General features: G+C 41.0%; 3 protein-coding genes across 3 annotated transcripts in view; 1 reads left to right on the top strand and 2 right to left on the bottom strand.

The window, feature by feature from the left end:
* The window catches only part of LOC133978606 (docking protein 2-like), a 16,691-nt gene extending 15,389 nt beyond the window's left edge, over window positions 1-1,302 (bottom strand). Inside the window, exon 1 of the mRNA XM_062416887.1 lies at window positions 1,111-1,302. Coding sequence (XP_062272871.1) covers window positions 1,111-1,170 — 60 coding nt within the window. The 5' untranslated portion in view covers window positions 1,171-1,302. The remainder of the gene's footprint in view (window positions 1-1,110) is intronic.
* Window positions 1-18,708, top strand: part of LOC133979436 (uncharacterized) — a 1,726,912-nt gene that overhangs the window by 439,173 nt on the left and 1,269,031 nt on the right. The gene's annotated exons all lie outside the window — the stretch shown is intronic.
* Window positions 5,676-18,075, bottom strand: LOC133978754 (bile salt-activated lipase-like). The gene is made up of 12 exons (XM_062417067.1): window positions 18,013-18,075; window positions 16,522-16,669; window positions 15,727-15,846; window positions 15,211-15,408; window positions 12,810-12,940; window positions 12,419-12,526; window positions 11,533-11,656; window positions 10,218-10,404; window positions 8,833-9,036; window positions 8,224-8,421; window positions 5,886-5,993; window positions 5,676-5,733 (listed from the first exon to the last, which is right to left on the bottom strand). Exons 1-12 carry the CDS (start codon window positions 18,073-18,075, stop codon window positions 5,676-5,678), a joined length of 1,647 nt encoding a protein of 548 aa, XP_062273051.1.

Raw genomic sequence — 18,708 nt, 5'->3', positions numbered from 1 at the left:
CTGTGTAAAAATAGAGGTGATGCCTGCATGTGTCCGTGCAGCAGCTTCACCTCCCTGTAATGGACACAAGATGCACGGGTGCACTGTGATACTGTTACTGTTACATTACGTCTGTTGAGCTTGTGCAGCGATACATACACCTCGGTACTGTGATCGATAGGAAACTGTGCTTTGAACCTCAAGTCGATGCTGAGTGTCAAAAAGCTCATCAGCTCATCAGCTCCAGTGTTTTTATTGCAAGCTTTGCAGTTTTAACGTTGACACCACTTTTATGGACATGTTATATTGAGTCTGTTCTTATTTCTGTTTTATCTGTTGGTTTAAAACAAAGAAAAGGGCTGCAGAGTATCGTGAAGGTTTGCAGAACAACCTCCATAACCTTCTATCTATTTTGTTTGACTCGAGCCGTCTGCTGAGGAACGAGTTCATGTTGCTGCCATCAGAGATCAGATCCATTCTGCCCCGATGCAGAACCAAGAGGTTCATCATTAATCCCTGCTGCTGCTATCAGCCTTTTAAATTATTCATGAATCCAATCCTGTTTTATTTTAATGTATTTATTTATTTATTTGTTGTTTATGTTTGATGGTTGACTGCTGACTGTAAACTGAACATTACTGTTATATTATATTACTGTTAGTGTTATATTACTGTCACTGTTATATTACTGTTACTGTTATATTTCTGTTATATTAGTGTCTCTGTTACTGTAACTTGATCTAAAGGTCAGCTTTCTGAGTCGTCGTCCTTGGAGACAGTTTGTAAAAGAGAGGCCACTTTAACAAAGCACCAGCCTGGCAGGTGATTGGATGAAGCGTCTGTCCGTCACCGCCTGGATCAATAAGATTCATGACATCATGCAAGAAACCTCGCAGGACGCTGATTGGTCAGGTGTTTGACTCAAAGTCGGACAAGATGGACTCTAGTGATCTGATGACGTTGTGATCTCAGAAGTCCAGAACTGTTGCTAAGTTACAGTTATATTAATGCTGCTGTTACTGTTATTATAGTTATTATTGTTAATATTGTTATCATTGCTCTTGTTACTCGTTACAGTGAATATCATTGACATTAGCTCATCTGTTAGCCGTTAGCTTTGTGTGTTCGTACCTTTCCAAACCGCTGCTGCTGGATGAAAAGCATCCCTTGTTTCCTGATGTCTTCCTCCATAACGACAGCTGCTCCTCCTCTCCTCCTCCTCTCCTCCTCTCTTCCTCCTCCTCCTCCTCTCCTCTCAGCACTTCTGCGTCTCCTGTTTAAAGTCTCGCTCTCTTGACTCTTCGTCTTCTTGTCCACTTTTTATTATTCCTCCTCTTCTTCTTCTTCTTCTTCTTCTTCTTCTTCTCCTTGTCTCTCTCCCAGTCCTCCTCTTCCTCTCTTGTCTCTTCGCTCTTCTTCACCTCCTCCGTTTCTCCTCTGCGATCTTTTTTAATCGTCTGCTTTGTTTTTCTTTTTTGAAGAACTTCAAACTTCCACTTCTCCTTTCTCTCCTCCTCCTTCTCGTCCTCCTCTCGTCTCCTTTTCACCTCCTTTCGTCTCGTGTTCCTTTTCCTCCCGTCTTCTTTTCTTTCTTCAGTCTGTCGACGCTGTGAGGAGACCGTCACCCTCTCCTCTCTCCTCTCTTTCTGCTGTGGTTCACCTCCTCTTTTCTTTTCCTCCTTCTCTCTCTCTGTGGTATCAGAGTGATGCAGAGAAGCGTTGAGTGTGTCATCGCAGCTTCCTGCCTTCACACTGTGTTGCAATGTGTAATGCAGAACTAACCGGCTGTGTGAACTCTGTCACTATCCTTCTCCTTCTTCTTCTTCTTCCTTCATGTCAGACGTTTAAATCAAACTCATTGTATTTTCTCCTTTCTGCTCACTTCTTTTCACTTTACAACTTATCTTTACATCCCTGTTTTACCACCTCGATGTGCTGCTATTCTGCTAATCTTTATCAAAATAAAAAGCCATTATGCATCCTGCTCCGTCCCCTGGTGGCCATGTTGGAGGCCGACTGTGTTTCTGTTCATCTCTGTCGGTCGGTTGCCAGCAAAGGAAGTAAAATCACAATGTAAAAAGACACAAGTCCTGCTCAGCTGAATGAAAGCTTTAACATTCATCTGGACGTTAGATCTCATGCTGTGTTCACTTCAGATGTTAACCTGCAGCTCAACCGTTTGGTCACTTTGTGTCAAAAACTAAAATCTATTGAACCCATTTAACTTTCGGGTCAATCTTTAGCTCTTGTATGAGGAATGTAATGTACAGACAGACCATCAGATTGTGTTATGGTTGCTATAGATACAGGTTGTTCTATGGTTGCTATAGATACAGGTTGTGCTTTAGTGTATAAAGGAAGAATAACACAAATCACTGCTGACATCAGAGATCCTGCTGGAGACATTTTTGAAGTTGACTTTCATTTTTTCATCTTGTACACGAACAGAATGAGTCTCTAACATGTTTTTAATAAACGTTTAGAACAAATGAGGTGTGAATGAGTCCGTAGAGGTCTGTAAAACATCACATCACTCAATGAGGAAATAAATCCATATTTTATGTTGTTATGGCCTCAAAGAGGAAAAGCAAAGAAATTATTTATGAATAGAACTTTCTTAATGTGACCTATGAAGGGTTAAAGCTGTATCGCCAAGTGTATCATATTAGATTCATGAGTTTTAGAGACCTTTAAATCATCAGTGTGATCATATTTCATTCCTGAAAACGTGATGTATATACAATCAGATACATGTAGTACAAAGATAAACCAATGCAATGTTGAATTACTAAATATTTAGTAGCTTATTTTATGGTAAATTCCTGTTGAAAATGTGAGTATCAAATTAGATACAGCAGGTATAGAAGTCATTTATCTGTAAATCCGTCAATTTTCATTTTATGCATTATATATTATTATCATACAGTTTAAACAGTGTTGTTATGAGCTTCATGCAGGACCTTAAAAAAGTTGTATTCAATATGTTTTCATGTGTTTAAAAAAATCATGCTATGAAAAATAAATTCCAAAAGATTCTCAGTGTATCAAATATGATACAAAACAAAAACTCATAGATGCAAAGTGTTATTTAATTAATCTTTTTTAATTACTTGTCAGAAGGTCCAATAAACTCTAGTTTCAAAGAATTTAAATTTTCTGGCAATTATTTGATGGTTCAGGCTTTATAGGGTTAAAGCTGTGGAGTTTGTTTTATCTATAAAATGCATTATATTTTATAAAGACAACATGTTTCGTGTAAATTTAGTAGGCATAGTTAACACGTTTAACACATCTTCATTTTCCACCAGATGTCTCAGTATCATCATATCTGTGGTGTGATGTCACACTCAGACCACTGACAGCTTTATATTTACACTGTCAAATATCACAAACTCTACAGATCTGTCTTTCCATTCTTTAATCTCCTGCTTCTTCATATGGGGACGTTACATTTTGGGTTTGCTGGATCTTATACTTCATTCTGCTCCACTTTGACCTGTTGGCCTCATCCATACAAACCTTTATGTGCCAGCTAGTGGCAGCAAAACCACATTACAGTATAAAAAACCTATCTAAAAACCAGATGGCAGCATCTTAGCTGAGTGGAACAGCAGCTGATAAAAGTGCAGCAGGTACAAAAACGTATCAAGCTTTATGTTGAAACATGTATATTTATGTTTGAATAACGTTTGTAATTTGATATGCTGAACAAATGTGATGAACTTTAGTGACAGAAACAAGTTAATGCTAATCATCATTTGAGGACCTTGGGACCTTATTATTGTTTGTGCAAAGGGAAGGAAATGAATAGTTTTACACGCAGGTGAATTAATTGTGTTATACAGTAAAATAAACCCATTGTCTCCATATGAGGACTTTATCTTTTTTTCTAAACCTACTTCCTGTTCAAAGACAATGCTCAGTGTCACAGTTCTGCTCTTTCTTTTACATGGTAAGTTTTCATTTACCATCAACTCTGCTCACCTGGACTCTCAGCTGCACCTCGTCACTAATCAACCCACTATATCTGCTTCTCCTGTTCACTCACTCGTTGCCTGATTGTTCTTTGTTTCCATGCAAGACTCTCCAGCTCTCATGATGATGATGATGATGATGATGATGATGATGATGATGATGATGATGATGATGATGTCTGTCTGCCTGCCTGCCTGTCTGTCTGTCTGTCTGTCTGTCTGCCTGACTATCCATGATCTCTTGCTGCCTGACTGTCCATGATGTCTTGCTGCCTCTCTGTCCATGATGTCTTGCTGCCTGACTGTCTGTCCATGATGTCTTGCTGCCTCTCTTTTTGTCCATGATGTCTTGCTGCCTGCCTGTCCATGATGTCTTGCTGCCTCTCTGTCCATGATGTCTTGCTGCCTCTTTGTCCATGATGTCTTGCTGCCTGACTGTCTGTCCATGATGTCTTGCTGCCTCTCTGTCCATGATGTCTTGCTGCCTCTCTGTCCATGATGTCTTGCTGCCTCTTTGTCCATGATGTCTTGCTGCCTCTCTGTCCATGATGTCTTGCTGCCTCTTTGTCCATGATGTCTTGCAGCCTCTCTGTCCATGATGTCTTGCTGCCTCTCTTTCTGTCCATGATGTCTTGCTGCCTCTCTTTCTGTCCATGATGTCTTGCTGCCTCTCTTTCTGTCCATGATGTCTTGCTGCCTCTCTGTCCATGATGTATTGCTGCCTCTCTTTCTGTCCATGATGTCTTGCTGCCTGGCGTTCCTGTGCTCTGATTTTGCAGTGTGTGTTCACATCAGTCCTGTTTTGTCATCACTGGTTTGTCTTTGTTGGTGCATATGGTTCTGATCTTCTGCCTTTATGAACTGTACCTTGATGCTGTTCTCCTGTTCACCATCATTCCTGCCACTGATCTACAATAAAGCTCATTATCAGCTATACCTGTGGTGTGTTTGTGCTGCCACCTCCACCTGTTTACACTTACATTTTTGTACTTATCAGGTCCTTATCTCATATCTAGGAGACATTTAGAAAATGCATACCTAACTAAAGCTCAGGTTCCAGGAAGTTAAAGGACTGATATTCTCCACATCTGCAGCTCTATATTTATATTCTGTGTCTCTACTGGAATAAAAACTCCTTATTTATCTTCTACTGGTCCTTTATGCAGCTGCTCAGTTCAGCCTCTGTCTGAAAAAGGCAATTTTTCTTATTAGTAGCTGCCTCATCACAGTATCTGACATCCAAACAGGACAAAAAACAGAAACCCACTAAAAGCAGAATGTCTCATAAGTCCAGGATCAATCGAACCGTAAAAGTAACTCCTGCTTACACATAAAGGTAGAAAACTTCCAAGTTGTAAAGTATAAAACAGCAGAAAATCAAAGTTAAATAAAAGCCTTAATTAGACTAGGTCACTGTGAAGATTCTGATGTTCTTCAATTAAATGTCAGTTTGTGTTTAGAGGAGAAATAAAAAGAGCATGATTCAGATTTCATCTTTATTTGTGACACATGAGAAGAGCTTCCTGACAGTTCATCAGATTCTTGCTCATTTATGACTCGATATTCTTCCTCTTCCACTGTTAATAATCTGTCAGTTTATAATTATCAGCAGATTGAATCAAACTCTGTGCTGTTTAAACTGTTGGATCAGATTATTTTCCTCCTCCTCTCATCCCTCCTTCTCCTCCATCTCCTCTCATCCCTTCTTCTCCTCCTCCTTCCTCACAGGCTGCTGTAGACGGTGTTCCAGTATTCGACATACTCTGCTCTCAGGTCGTACCTGAAGAGACCGAACGTCAAACTTACTGCTTTTACATCAGTAAAACACATCAGAACACAGACACTGAAAGACACTAGAACCCAGTAGAACCCAGTAGAACCCAGTCGAACCCAATAGAACCCAATAGAACCCAGTAGAACCCAGTAGAGTACCTGACAGAGGACTTGTTGATCTTGTTGTTGATGTTCAGGTAGGCTCGTTGGTTTTTGGTGAAGGTGGGCCACTGAGCCGGGACTCTACTTTCACCATTATTGGGATCACTGGAGGAAGAGTGGAGACCAGTTCAGACCAGACCAGGGTTATTATAGTTCACTAAAACTAAATAAAAACTACAATGAACAAAGCAAAACTAACTAACACCAAAGAGAACAGCAGATAAAATGATCTTAGGTGTAGTTTTCTTTTCATTGTCTCCATTGTGACTGTATTGTGGTTGGTGTGACTTGTTGAGATAACGGGCTAGTACCAGTAGGACTAGTACCAGTAGGGCTAGTACCAGTAGGGTTAGTACCAGTAGGGTTAGTACCAGTAGGGCTAGTACCAGCAGGGCTAGTACCAGTAGGGGTTAGTACCAGTAGGGATAGTACCAGTAGTACTAGTACCAGTAGGGTTAGTACCAATAGGGTTAGTACCAGTAGGGCTAGTACCAGCAGGGCTAGTACCAGTAGGGGTTAGTACCAGTAGGGCTAGTACCAGTAGTACTAGTACCAGTAGGGTTAGTACCAGTAGGGTTAGTACCAGTAGTACTAGTACCAGTAGGGTTAGTACCAGTAGGGTTAGTACCAGTAAGGCTAGTACCAGTAGGGCTAGTACCAGTAGGGTTAGTACCAGTAGGGTTAGTACCAGTAGGGCTAGTACCAGCAGGGCTAGTACCAGTAGGGCTAGTACCAGTAGGGGTTAGTACCAGTAGGGCTAGTACCAGTAGGGTTAGTACCAGTAGGGTTAGTACAAGTAGGGCTAGTACCAGTAGGGGTTAGTACCAGTAGGGCTAGTACCAGTAGGGGTTAGTACCAGTAGGGCTAGTACCAGTAGGGCTAGTACCAGTAGGACTAGTACCAGTAGGACTAGTACCAGTAGGGTTAGTACCAGTAGGACTAGTACCAGTAGGGCTAGTACCAGTAGGGTTAGTACCAGTAGGGTTAGTACCAGTAGGGCTAGTACCAGCAGGGCTAGTACCAGTAGGGGTTAGTACCAGTAGGGATAGTACCAGTAGTACTAGTACCAGTAGGGTTAGTACCAATAGGGTTAGTACCAGTAGGGCTAGTACCAGCAGGGCTAGTACCAGTAGGGGTTAGTACCAGTAGGGCTAGTACCAGTAGTACTAGTACCAGTAGGGTTAGTACCAGTAGGGTTAGTACCAGTAGTACTAGTACCAGTAGGGTTAGTACCAGTAGGGTTAGTACCAGTAAGGCTAGTACCAGTAGGGCTAGTACCAGTAGGGTTAGTACCAGTAGGGTTAGTACCAGTAGGGCTAGTACCAGCAGGGCTAGTACCAGTAGGGCTAGTACCAGTAGGGGTTAGTACCAGTAGGGCTAGTACCAGTAGGGTTAGTACCAGTAGGGTTAGTACAAGTAGGGCTAGTACCAGTAGGGGTTAGTACCAGTAGGGCTAGTACCAGTAGGGGTTAGTACCAGTAGGGCTAGTACCAGTAGGGCTAGTACCAGTAGGACTAGTACCAGTAGGACTAGTACCAGTAGGGTTAGTACCAGCAGGGTTAGTACCAGTAGGGCTAGTACCAGTAGGGTTAGTACCAGTAGGGCTAGTACCAGTAGGGTTAGTACCAGTAGGGTTAGTACCAGTAGGGCTAGTACCAGTAGGGCTAGTACCAGTAGGACTAGTACCAGTAGGACTAGTACCAGTAGGACTAGTACCAGTAGGGTTAGTACCAGCAGGGTTAGTACCAGTAGGGCTAGTACCAGTAGGGTTAGTACCAGTAGGGCTAGTACCAGTAGGGTTAGTACCAGTAGGGTTAGTACCAGTAGGACTAGTACCAGTAGGGGTTAGTACCAGTAGGGCTAGTACCAGTAGGGCTAGTACCAGTAGGACTAGTACCAGTAGGACTAGTACCAGTAGGGTTAGTACCAGCAGGGTTAGTACCAGTAGGGCTAGTACCAGTAGGGTTAGTACCAGTAGGGCTAGTACCAGTAGGACTAGTACCAGTAGGGCTAGTACCAGTAGGGCTAGTACCAGTAGGGCTAGTACCAGTAGGACTAGTACCAGTAGGGCTAGTACCAGTAGGACTAGTACCAGTAGGGCTAGTACCAGTAGGGAGAACACAAACACAGTGTCAGCATTATTTCCTCCTGAAACCTGAAACACTAAACTAAAAACTACTTCATCACTTGTTAAACTCACTAAAACTAAACTGACAAAAAAGCAAACTGAAAAACTAAATAAAAATAAAAACTAATGAACATTTATAAACTATAATAACCCTGGTTCAGACCAGTTCAGACCAGTTCAGACCAGTACTTGGTGATAGAAACGTACCCAGTCCGGGCGAAGTTGGTCCAGTATGCGATCATGTAACCGGCCAGGTCTCGGTGTCGGGGGAAGTACACCAGCGGAGTGGAGAACGGCTTCCCAAACAGGTACTGCAGGTCCTCTGCGTGTTCCGCCTCCACCCAGCTGGGGAACCCGGGGATCCGGGTCTCCATGTTGAACAGGTAGGAGTAGGTACGGGCGCCACTGAGGGACAAATCAGGCAGAACCATTTCAGTACTTTAGCAAAACTGTGTTTGAATTTACGTTAACGACGACCGGGGAACACGCTAACATAGAACTCAGTAGAACTCAATAAAACTCAGTAGAACCCAGTAGATCCGTGGGGTTGATAAAGTACTTCTTATCTTATCTTATTTCAGTATAAACTCGGTAGAACCCAATAAAACTCAATAAAACTCAGTAGAACCCAATAAAACTCAATAAAACTCAGTAAAACTCAGTAAAACTCAGTAGAACACAGTAGAACCCAATATAACTTAGTAGAACTCGGTAGAACAAAGTAGAACTAAGTAGAACAAAGTACAACACAGAACTCTTTAGAACTCAGTGGAGCTCAGTAGAACTCGGTACCACCGTGAGCACGTCGGGGGTCACCTGGTGCTGTTGGCATGGAGACGGAGGGCGGTCTGAGTCGGGACCAGGAACAGGAAGTCGGTCTCTATGTCGGCCACAGTCTTCTTCATCACCGCCATGTCGGGGGCAAAACCCCACGGAGCCGAGTACACGTCGAAGGCCGAGCTGACGGCCGCGCTTCCTTTCTCTTTAGTCAGTCCGGCCAGCAAACCCCTCACATCAGCTCTGAGGACATCGGTATATACGAGTTCATGAGGTTCAGTTTAAATTTAAAGGGTTAAAATGATAAAATAAACGTATGAATAACTTCACACATTCTTTTTTTGTGGACTCAGCATCAAATTTCTGCTTTTAATCCATTTTGAGAGAATATATTAGAGGATTATGGCAAAAATGTCTAAGTGGTGTAACCATAAAAACTTTGTACCAAATAATTCAACTTGCTTAAAAACAGTAAATTGTCAATAAAACACCATATCAACTAGTTTGGCATGATCTTATATTATAACTTTATATTAAATAAAGGTAATGGAATACAATTGTTCTAAATATTACATTTACTCTGGTTACCATGGAGATCAGGAACCATTTACATGTTTTAAATGAAGTAATTATTAGTATAAGTCCACTTAAATACACTGTAGGTGATAATATATGTAATATTTATCATTCTTTTGTGGTTACACCATTTGACATTTTCAGGAGCATTCAGTCTTACTTTTGGTAAAAAATGGTGCAAATGTCATTTCAAATGTTATAAAACCAACAAAAATACTAAATGTACATTTTAACAAACCTGATGCTGCTTTTAAAACTAGTTTAACCCTCCTGTTGTCCTCAGGTCAAGGAAGGACAGAAGGAAGGAAGGATGAAGGAAGGAAGGAAGGAAGGAAGGAAGGAAGGAAGGAAAGGAGTAAGGAGGGAGGGAGGAAGGAAGGAAAGGAGTAAGGAGGGAGGGAGGAAGGAAAGGAGGAAGGAAGGAAGGAAAGAAAGGAGTAAGGAGGGAGTTCTGGAGGAAAAGAGGAAGGAAGTAAGGAGAGAAGGAAGGGAGGAAGGAAGGAAGAAAGGAAGGAAGTAAGGAGAGAAGGAAGGGAGGAAGGAAGGGAGGAAGAAAGGAAGGAAGTGAGGAAAGAAGTATGGAAGGAAGAAAGAGCAAAGATAGAGGGAAAGAGGGGAAGATCGAAGGAAAAATTAAAGAAAGAAGAAGGAAAGAAGGAACAGTCAAAAGAGACGGGGTCAATTTGACCCTGGAGAACAACAGGAGGGTTAAACTGATTTATGAATTCATCATCTTACCAACACTTAATAGTTTATGACTCATATATTTTGGCTTTGAGCTTTACAGACTGATAGTATTGTATTTATGTTGAATGTATATTCATAATAAACGTCCTGTAAGCGCTCACTGGGTGGTGTTTCCTTTCTTCTGGTTGATGGAAGGAACGTCGACGCCGGCGAAGATGTGTCCGTCCATGCTGTTGATGCCGGCCAGGTAATCAAAGTCAGCCGCGTTGTGGAACAGACGGCTCGGATCATCGGGGATAAAATCACCGTCGATCACCGGAGAGAATTCAAGAAGATCCATGACGACGCCTGCAGAGAGGATCCATAAAGGTTCATATCTGTACAGCTGAGGAGCAAAGAGCTTAAATATGATGGTGAGGGAATAACCAACACTTCTGTTCACTCTTTGGGAACATTCAGGTGGAAGCAGAACATTAAGTCAACAGTGTATTTAAAGGTTCACTCTTCAGTTTTATTGTCATTATGTAAAAAAGGATTTCTCTCATAAGTTCAACTATCAACTAAGACAGGAGGGTCAAACTCATTTTAGTTCAAGGGCCACATACAACCCAATCTGATCCCAAGTGGGCCGGACCAGTAAAACCATTACATAATAATAATGTATAATATATATTTTACTATAAAAAAAAAACATCTGAGGAAGAAAACATATAAACAGCCGGAGATGTCTCAAGTAAAATGAACAATTTCAACAATATCACGTCTCAGTTTTTACAGATTATTTCAAACAGAAGCTGCTGATTGATGTTCAATATATAAATGTTTTAAATATGATATAATACAATATGTATTCATTGTGTTTTCAGATAACTGGATTCTGGTCAGATTGGAAAAAAACCTCTGAAGCAGAAAAATTGGATTTACGTTTCTGCAATTTTAATACTTGTTTGACAAAGTCGTCCATTGGGTCAGATTGGATCCGTTGGCGGGCCGGTTCTGGCCTGCGGACCGTATGTTTGACACCACTGAACTAAGATGTTCTGATAGTGTTTAGTTTAATGTTTATTAAAACTAATGAATCCTTAACTTTGTAATCAGTATAATCAAGTTTACGCCCTTTAAAAAGACAGTTTGTAAAATGTTTCATTGTTCCTGTTGAAGAATTTACTGATGATGATGTGTGTGTGTGTGTGTGTGTGTGTGTGTGTGTGTTTGTGTGTGTGTGTGTGTGTGTGTGTGTGTGTGTGTGTGTGTGTGTGTGTGTGTATGTGTGTGTGTGTGTGTGTGTGTGTGTGTGTGTGTGTGTGTGTGTGTGTGTGTGTGTGTGTGTGAGCTGCAGGTGTTTCCTGCTGATGAATCAACAGCTCATTCTGCAGCAGAAACACCAGTGAAGTAAATTCTGCCCTCTGCTGGTCAAAGTATGTTACTGCAGCTTTAATCACATGAAGTGAAGCGTCATGTTTCAGGTGTTCTGACCTTTTCCCAGAATCAGCAGCACGTCGATCTTTCCGGCCATAGTGAGACCGACCGGGTCCGACATCTTCAGACACGTCAGCATCTCCTCCTCGTCCATCCTCCAGCAGCCGACCTTTCTGGCGACCTGCAGACACAGAAACCTTTAAAATGAGACCAGTCATCATGAAATAAACCAGATTAATGATATAAACTGCTGGATTTAATATAAACCTGATGACTAAAGTTATGAGCTGCATTTTATTACCTGTGTAAATTGATATAAATGTGTGAACTTTAATTATATATTGCTAATATTAACTGAGCATGACGTTCCTGCTTCATTCATTTCATCCATAAAGTGACAAAACCTGCAGAATACTTTTAAATTTGTTTGTTCGTTGCTTGTTTTTAAAGTAAAATTAAATAACATGAACTTTATAAGCGCTGTAGACTTTTACTGAGAGACAAAGGTCTGAGAGTCTTTAATTATTATTGTTATGATCAATTCATTCATTGTACACCATGTGTGATGATATAATCTCAACTCAAAGATTCACTTACTTGCTCTTTTTTTACCAAGTGAAGACAGAAAGTTAGTGAATGAACCTTTGAGTTGAGATTATTTTGCACCAATCAATGAAATATATTTTGAAGTTAATCTATTAGATCAACAAATGTTTAGAAAATTCTACAATCATTAAACTGCTGATTGAAATCCTCGAAATTCACTAAAAAAACAGAAACAGCCATCTAAGCAAAAACGTCCCTACATTAAATTATTAGTTCATTATATTAATTATAACTTCATCGTTTTCATACAGCATCTATTAAACAGTGAGTTGATAATTAAGATTAATTTTGAGATAAATAGATAAACATAAGTTGAGCAGTTTGAGAGTTTTTGGACCTTCTTGACGAGAGCCATCGGATTCTTCTGCAGAGCCCAAGGACTGAGAGCGACGCCGCCCTGAGTGATCGCTCTACGGAATAACCCTTTACTGTAGGGAGACAGCATCTGAGGACAAAGAGAATAACCCTTTACTGTAGGGAGACAGCATCTGAGGACAAAGAGATTAACCCTTTACTGTAGGGAGACAACATCTGAGGACAAAGAGAATAAACCTTTACTGTAGGGAGACAGCATCTGAGGACAAAGAGAATAACCCTTTACTGTAGGAGTTTGACGTGAAGCCATTCCTACGTTTCATATCATGTGTTCTTCTTTTAGCTTCAGTGTGATCTCTGTATGTTAAATCAAACGTCTTCCTGAGCTTTCTATCAGCAGCTTCCTCTCTGACCTGGTAGCTGACGCTGGCGGCTCCAGCTGATTGGCCGAAGATGGTGATGTTGTCTTGGTTCCCTCCGAACGCCTCGATGTTCCTGCGGACCCAAGAGATGGCAGCGTGCTGATCCCACAGGCCGTAGTTACCTTTCAGATAATTAAAGTTTAATACGTGAATTCATCAACGTTTAGTAATAAACATATAAACCCTCAGCTGGTGAAGCAGCTGCTGCAGATCTCAGTGTCATCTTTTAAAGACTCACTTTTATCTTCCGGCTTTTTCTTAACTGTTGGTTTTTGTTGTTATTTAACTATTATATATATTATATATATTATATATATATTATATCATCTTCTATAACATCTTCTACTCCCATTATCTGTTTTTAATGTAAAGCTTTGAAAGGCTCTAAATAAATAAAGTTATTATTATTATCAAAAATACCACAGCGAGCGCCTTGGTAGCCGAGTGGTTACCGTGCCAACCACATAATGACAGCGTCCCTGGTTTGACTGCTGCAGGTCACCCCCACCCACCCCCCCACCCCCACCCCCCCCCCACCCCACCCCCGCACTCGGCCTCTAAACCAGCTACTGTGCGATTATGGCAAAAATAAATGTATAAATACAAACAGCACAGAGACTAAATGTCCTGATCAGTTTGAGGAAAATCAACGAGTCCAAACAAACAGCTGCTGAGAGATTCTCACTCACAGCTTTGTTATATGATAACAGCTGTGCAGCAGATAAGAAAGATAAGAGAGTTATAATATTATAAAAACCTGCTGTAGAAGATGTTTGTTACAGCTCCATTAAAGACAGTTTCTATCTCAAACCATCATCATTGAAAAAAAACTATTTCACTTTTATCTGTTTTTATTTGTTTTGATGTTTACTTGCTGAACTTGTCTGCTCTTGTTTTAATGAATGAATGAACTTTATTGTCATTATACCAGCAGTTCAATGACATGTTTGTGAGGCTTTCTCTCAATAAATAAGATAAAAAGACAAACAAACAAACAACACTATACATTTCTAAAAGAGAAGTAAAGTTGCACCTTTAGAGCAGCCGTTGTTTAAGGCAGCAGCATTAATGTCTTAAAGTGTCAAAGTGTCATTTTTCTCAAAGGCAACTCAGTCTGTTGGTTTTTGTTTGTATTGTTCTGAACCTTCAGACGCAGCGCTTATAAAATCCCTCTGAGCTGCATCACATGTCTGAGTAACACATGTTGGTGTTCAGGTTCGTCCTCGTATCAAACACACCTGTCTGTCCTCCATCAGCTGGTCACATGGTCACATCACAGCAGCGTTTAGCAGCTGAGCTAACAGACACAGTTTCTCTGCTAATATACACTGATAACAAACACACAATCACACACACACACACACACACACACACACACACACACACGGTGGGAAACCACCAGCAGGCATCAAACACGCCGCTTTGACCCAGAAAACATGAAGCTGTGAGCTGACGGAGGATCAGAAAACAAACTTGAACTTGAACACTCAGCTGTTCCTGCTGTGGTCGCTATGGTTACTGCTGGAGAGTAACTGAGTACATTTACTGTGTACTTTAGTATCATTCTGAGGTAATAGAGTAAAGACTGCAGTGAGTTTACAGTTAACAGTATTTAAAGTTTTATTATTATAATGAATCGATTAGTAAAAACACATTTTGAAACATTTTCTGATTAAAGCTTAAAAAACTAAATCTGTGACTTCATGTTGTGACGTTTGTCCTCCACGACTGCTTTATTGATCCTGGTCCAGATTAAAGGCTCAACCCTAACCCATCTCTGCAACACTAGACCAGCACCAGTCTAGTGATCTGTGTTCCCTCCACACTTTACTGCAGCAGCTGGAACATCCTGACTCATTCATCAGGACAGTTCATCCTTTAACACTCTACTGTCTAATCTTCAGACTGAGCCTGAACACAACCATCTGCACCTGGATCCTGGACTTCCTGACCAACCGGCTCCAGACTGACTCTCATCCTGAACTCTGGTGTTCCTCAGGGATCGGTCCAGAGCCCTGTCCTGTTTGACCCTGACTGTCAGCCTCTACATCGAGTCATGGGCCTGATCTCCATCAACCATGAGTCAGTAAACACCTGACAGTCTGCTGCTCCTCTAATAATCTCATCCTGAACAATAACAAGACAAAGCAGACTGTAAAGGAGAACCAATCACCTCAGAGTCCACCATGTTTCTATGGTAGTCCTGAATGGACAAACCAAACACAGACTCTAGAGTTTGAGGGTTATTCAGATGCTAGCTTTCCTCTAGAAGCCACTAAAGCCTCCACACTGCTCCTTTAACAGAGGGACAATCAATAGCTGATCAATAGTTAAAGTATCTGTGGTGTTTTGGGTGTTTTTGGGTGTTTTTGGGGTGTTTTTGGGGTCAGACCTGGCAGCCGGTCGTCTCCGGAGCTGAGGAAGCCCATCGGGCCAACTCTGTAGTTCACAGTGATGACGATGACTTTGCCCCTGTCGGCCATCTCCTTCCCGTCGTACAGAGAGTCTCCGAGGATCGCCACGTCGTTGGACGCCCCCAACAGGAAGGCACCGCCGAAAAGATACACCATCACCGGGAGGTTCCTGGACACTGGCGGACGGAGAGAGACGAGGGTCAAAACATGAAGACGTCATGAATATTATTATTAGGATAAATCTGCCTCTAAACTATTTAAAGACAGACTCAGTAAATATGATTCATTGTTGTTCAGGAGCCAAAAAACCCTGATGGAAGAAATGACAGACGATGTGTTTGATGACAATCGGATTTTCTGGTTCTGTTATGAAAATATGGAGAATATCGTGTTTTGTTTGTGTATTCACTGCTGCAGCTGTGTGTGTGTGTGTGTGTGTGTGTGTGTGTGTGTGTGTGTGTGTGTGTGTGTGTGTGTGTGTGTGTGTTTCCTACATTTGACTCCCTGAGGAACGAAGATGTTCAGGTACAGACAGTCCTCGCTGCCCTGGGTTTTTGTCTGCAGCAGCGTCACCTGCAGGCAGCGCTCCCGGTACTCCGTGGCTTTCAAGATTCCTGGAGACACAAACACACACACACACACACACACACACACACACACACACACACACACACACACACACACACACACACACAGAGAGGATGCAACGAGATGTGATTAAAGGAATGTCAGTTGAAGCTCAAACGATGGAAATATGACATATCTGATCGGATCACTACAGAGCATCACAGGAAGTCCGTCAGGGTTCAGTTCTTGGTTCACTACTATTCATCAGTAGTATCAGTACATCTCTTATCCATATAATATATGAGCCTAAACTTCCGCTGCTACGCTGACGACACTCAACTCTACCTACACTCTGATTTCTGATTTCAAGTCAGTCGGACGAGTAAAACTGCTGAATAATAACCTTCAAATAATATATAATATAACTGTAATTGTACTATAATAAACTAAATGTACTTATAAAACAGCCTGAGATGTCTTAAGAAATAAGAGTTGTTTTGCACAGAAGCTTCTTATTGATGTTTTCGTCATGTGACCGGCTACATTCAGACTCTGCTAGCATAGTTTAATCAGACCTTGGGTTCAGTTTTTAGTCCATTACTGTTCATCACTTACATTCTTCCTCTTGGTCATTTAATATATGAGCATGACCTAAACCTTTGTGTGTGTGTGTGTGTGTGTGTGTGTGTGTGTGTGTGTGTGTGTGTGTGTGTGTGTGTTACCGGCCCATCCAGGATGAGGTTTTGGTTTTTCCCACTTTCCAGGGACGTCAGCGAAGGGAACTCCTTTGAAGACTTCGACGGACCTGAGCAGACTCATCTTGTGACTCTTCCCCTGCACCCGCCCCCCCTCTGTCTGCACCACCCCCAGCTACACACACACACACACACACACACACACACACACACACACACACACACACACACACACGCGAAATTACATCTACCTGGTGCTTCACATGATAAGAACATTAAAGCATGAAAAAAATATTTTAAAAGTTAATTAATGTAATATAAGATGGAAAATAAAACCTACTTTATATCATGAATAGAAATAATATAAAGCTTCAGTGGTGCTAATTCGGTTTCCCAGCTGAACATGAAGTGTTTTTCTTGCTGTAATGATTCCTCCTGTTCATACTGACCATTAGAAGATCCCTTCATCATGTTTACTGTAATGATTCCTCCTGTTCATACTGACCATCAGAAGATCCCTTCATCATGTTTACTGTAATGATTCCTCCTGTTCATACTGACCATTAGAAGATCCCTTCATCATGTTTACTGTAATGATTCATCCTGTTCATACTGACCATTAGAAGATCCCTTCATCATGTTTGCTGTAATGATTCCTCCTGTTCATACTGACCATTAGAAGATCCCTTCATCATGTTTACTGTAATGATTCCTCCTGTTCATACTGACCATTAGAAGATCCCTTCATCATGTATGTAAAAATGTAAACATGTATTTAAAAGTTGATCTAAAGCCAATATGAAGCTTCAGTCGTCTGAATGAGTTAAATCTTCATCTTCAGTGTTTTTAGTAGCAAAGTCTTTGTGTTACTATACTTCCACCACAGCTCAACAGGGAAACACTAAGAGGGAATCTGATGCTAAAAAGATTGATATGATTAACTCAGACTGATGAAGCTCAATAGAAGCTGATCAGCTACAGTCCTCCATCACTGAACACTGGAAGCACATTTAAAGGGAATCTTTTAATAGTCAGTATGAACAGGATGAACCTCTGTCACTGTTCATATAAACACCTGACTTTCTGCTTTAAGACACATTTGAAGTGATGTGAACTTTTCTTTTAAGTGACATCTTTCACTAACATGAAGTTAAACACCTGCAGGATTCGTGTGTGAAGCTCAGACTGCAGAAGCTCTATAGACCACTATAATGGATTTAAAATGAAACAGTCAAGATGTGATTGAAGTGCAGACTTTAAGCTTTAATTCAAGGCGTTGGACAACAATATGGTTTATGCAATTATCTTTATACACAGTTATTATTATTTACTTATTTCAGAGGCTCAAATGAAATTGGAGAAAACTTAATAATCATAAATTAAATGTTGCTCAGCTCAACAGAAGCTGATCAGATACTTTTAAATGACTGTAATGTTTCCTCTCTACTGCTCATATGGACACCTGACTGCTGCTTAACACACACTGGAATAAAATAAAAATAAAAGTGTTCTTCTCACCCTTGCAGCTGAGGACGAGTTCAGCCAGACGCCGAACAGAAGCAGCCACAGCATCATCTTCATCATCACCTGTCTGACTGCTCATCTGTCTGTGCTGTTATTTATACTCTACCGTCTCCACGTAGGAGCTTCTTATCTCCAGCAGCTCTGCAGACAGCAAACATTTAGTGAAATTCACCTTTAAAAGAAAAAACAAACATTTTAAGCTTCTTTCAGCTCCGATTTATTTAATCTATCAAATGAATAAATATTAAATATGTGTTGCAGTTTTTTCTTTAATTTAAAGACACATTTCTTGAATTTTTTTGCTCCATTTCACATTAAAAACACCAAATGTACAAACACTATAAAACAGCTGCAGAGATGCGTTCAAAGACTGCTGTAAAACTCTGCTACTGTAATGAATGAAAGGCAATTTACATTTATATTACATCATATATTTTAAAGTTATTTACAAGAGAGAGTAAATGTTTGTTTATTAATCTTTCCTGAGCTTCTGATTGTGTGTGAACTATTCTGACTCTGAGGGCGTTTTCACATCTGTTGTGTTGAGTTCAAGTAAACTCAGTAAAAGCAGCAAACGCCAAAAAAACTCTGTTATGCAGTTCGCTTGTGTGGTTTGAATGTGATCCGATCCGACTTGAGGAGAAACTTTGCACATTTCTGGACTAAATAAAGTGTGTCAGCAGCTTTCTC

The sequence above is a fragment of the Scomber scombrus genome, chromosome 4 (genome assembly GCF_963691925.1).
Source record: "Scomber scombrus chromosome 4, fScoSco1.1, whole genome shotgun sequence".
Taxonomy (NCBI): domain Eukaryota; kingdom Metazoa; phylum Chordata; class Actinopteri; order Scombriformes; family Scombridae; genus Scomber; species Scomber scombrus.
This window is presented reverse-complemented; position numbering and strand designations above follow the sequence as displayed.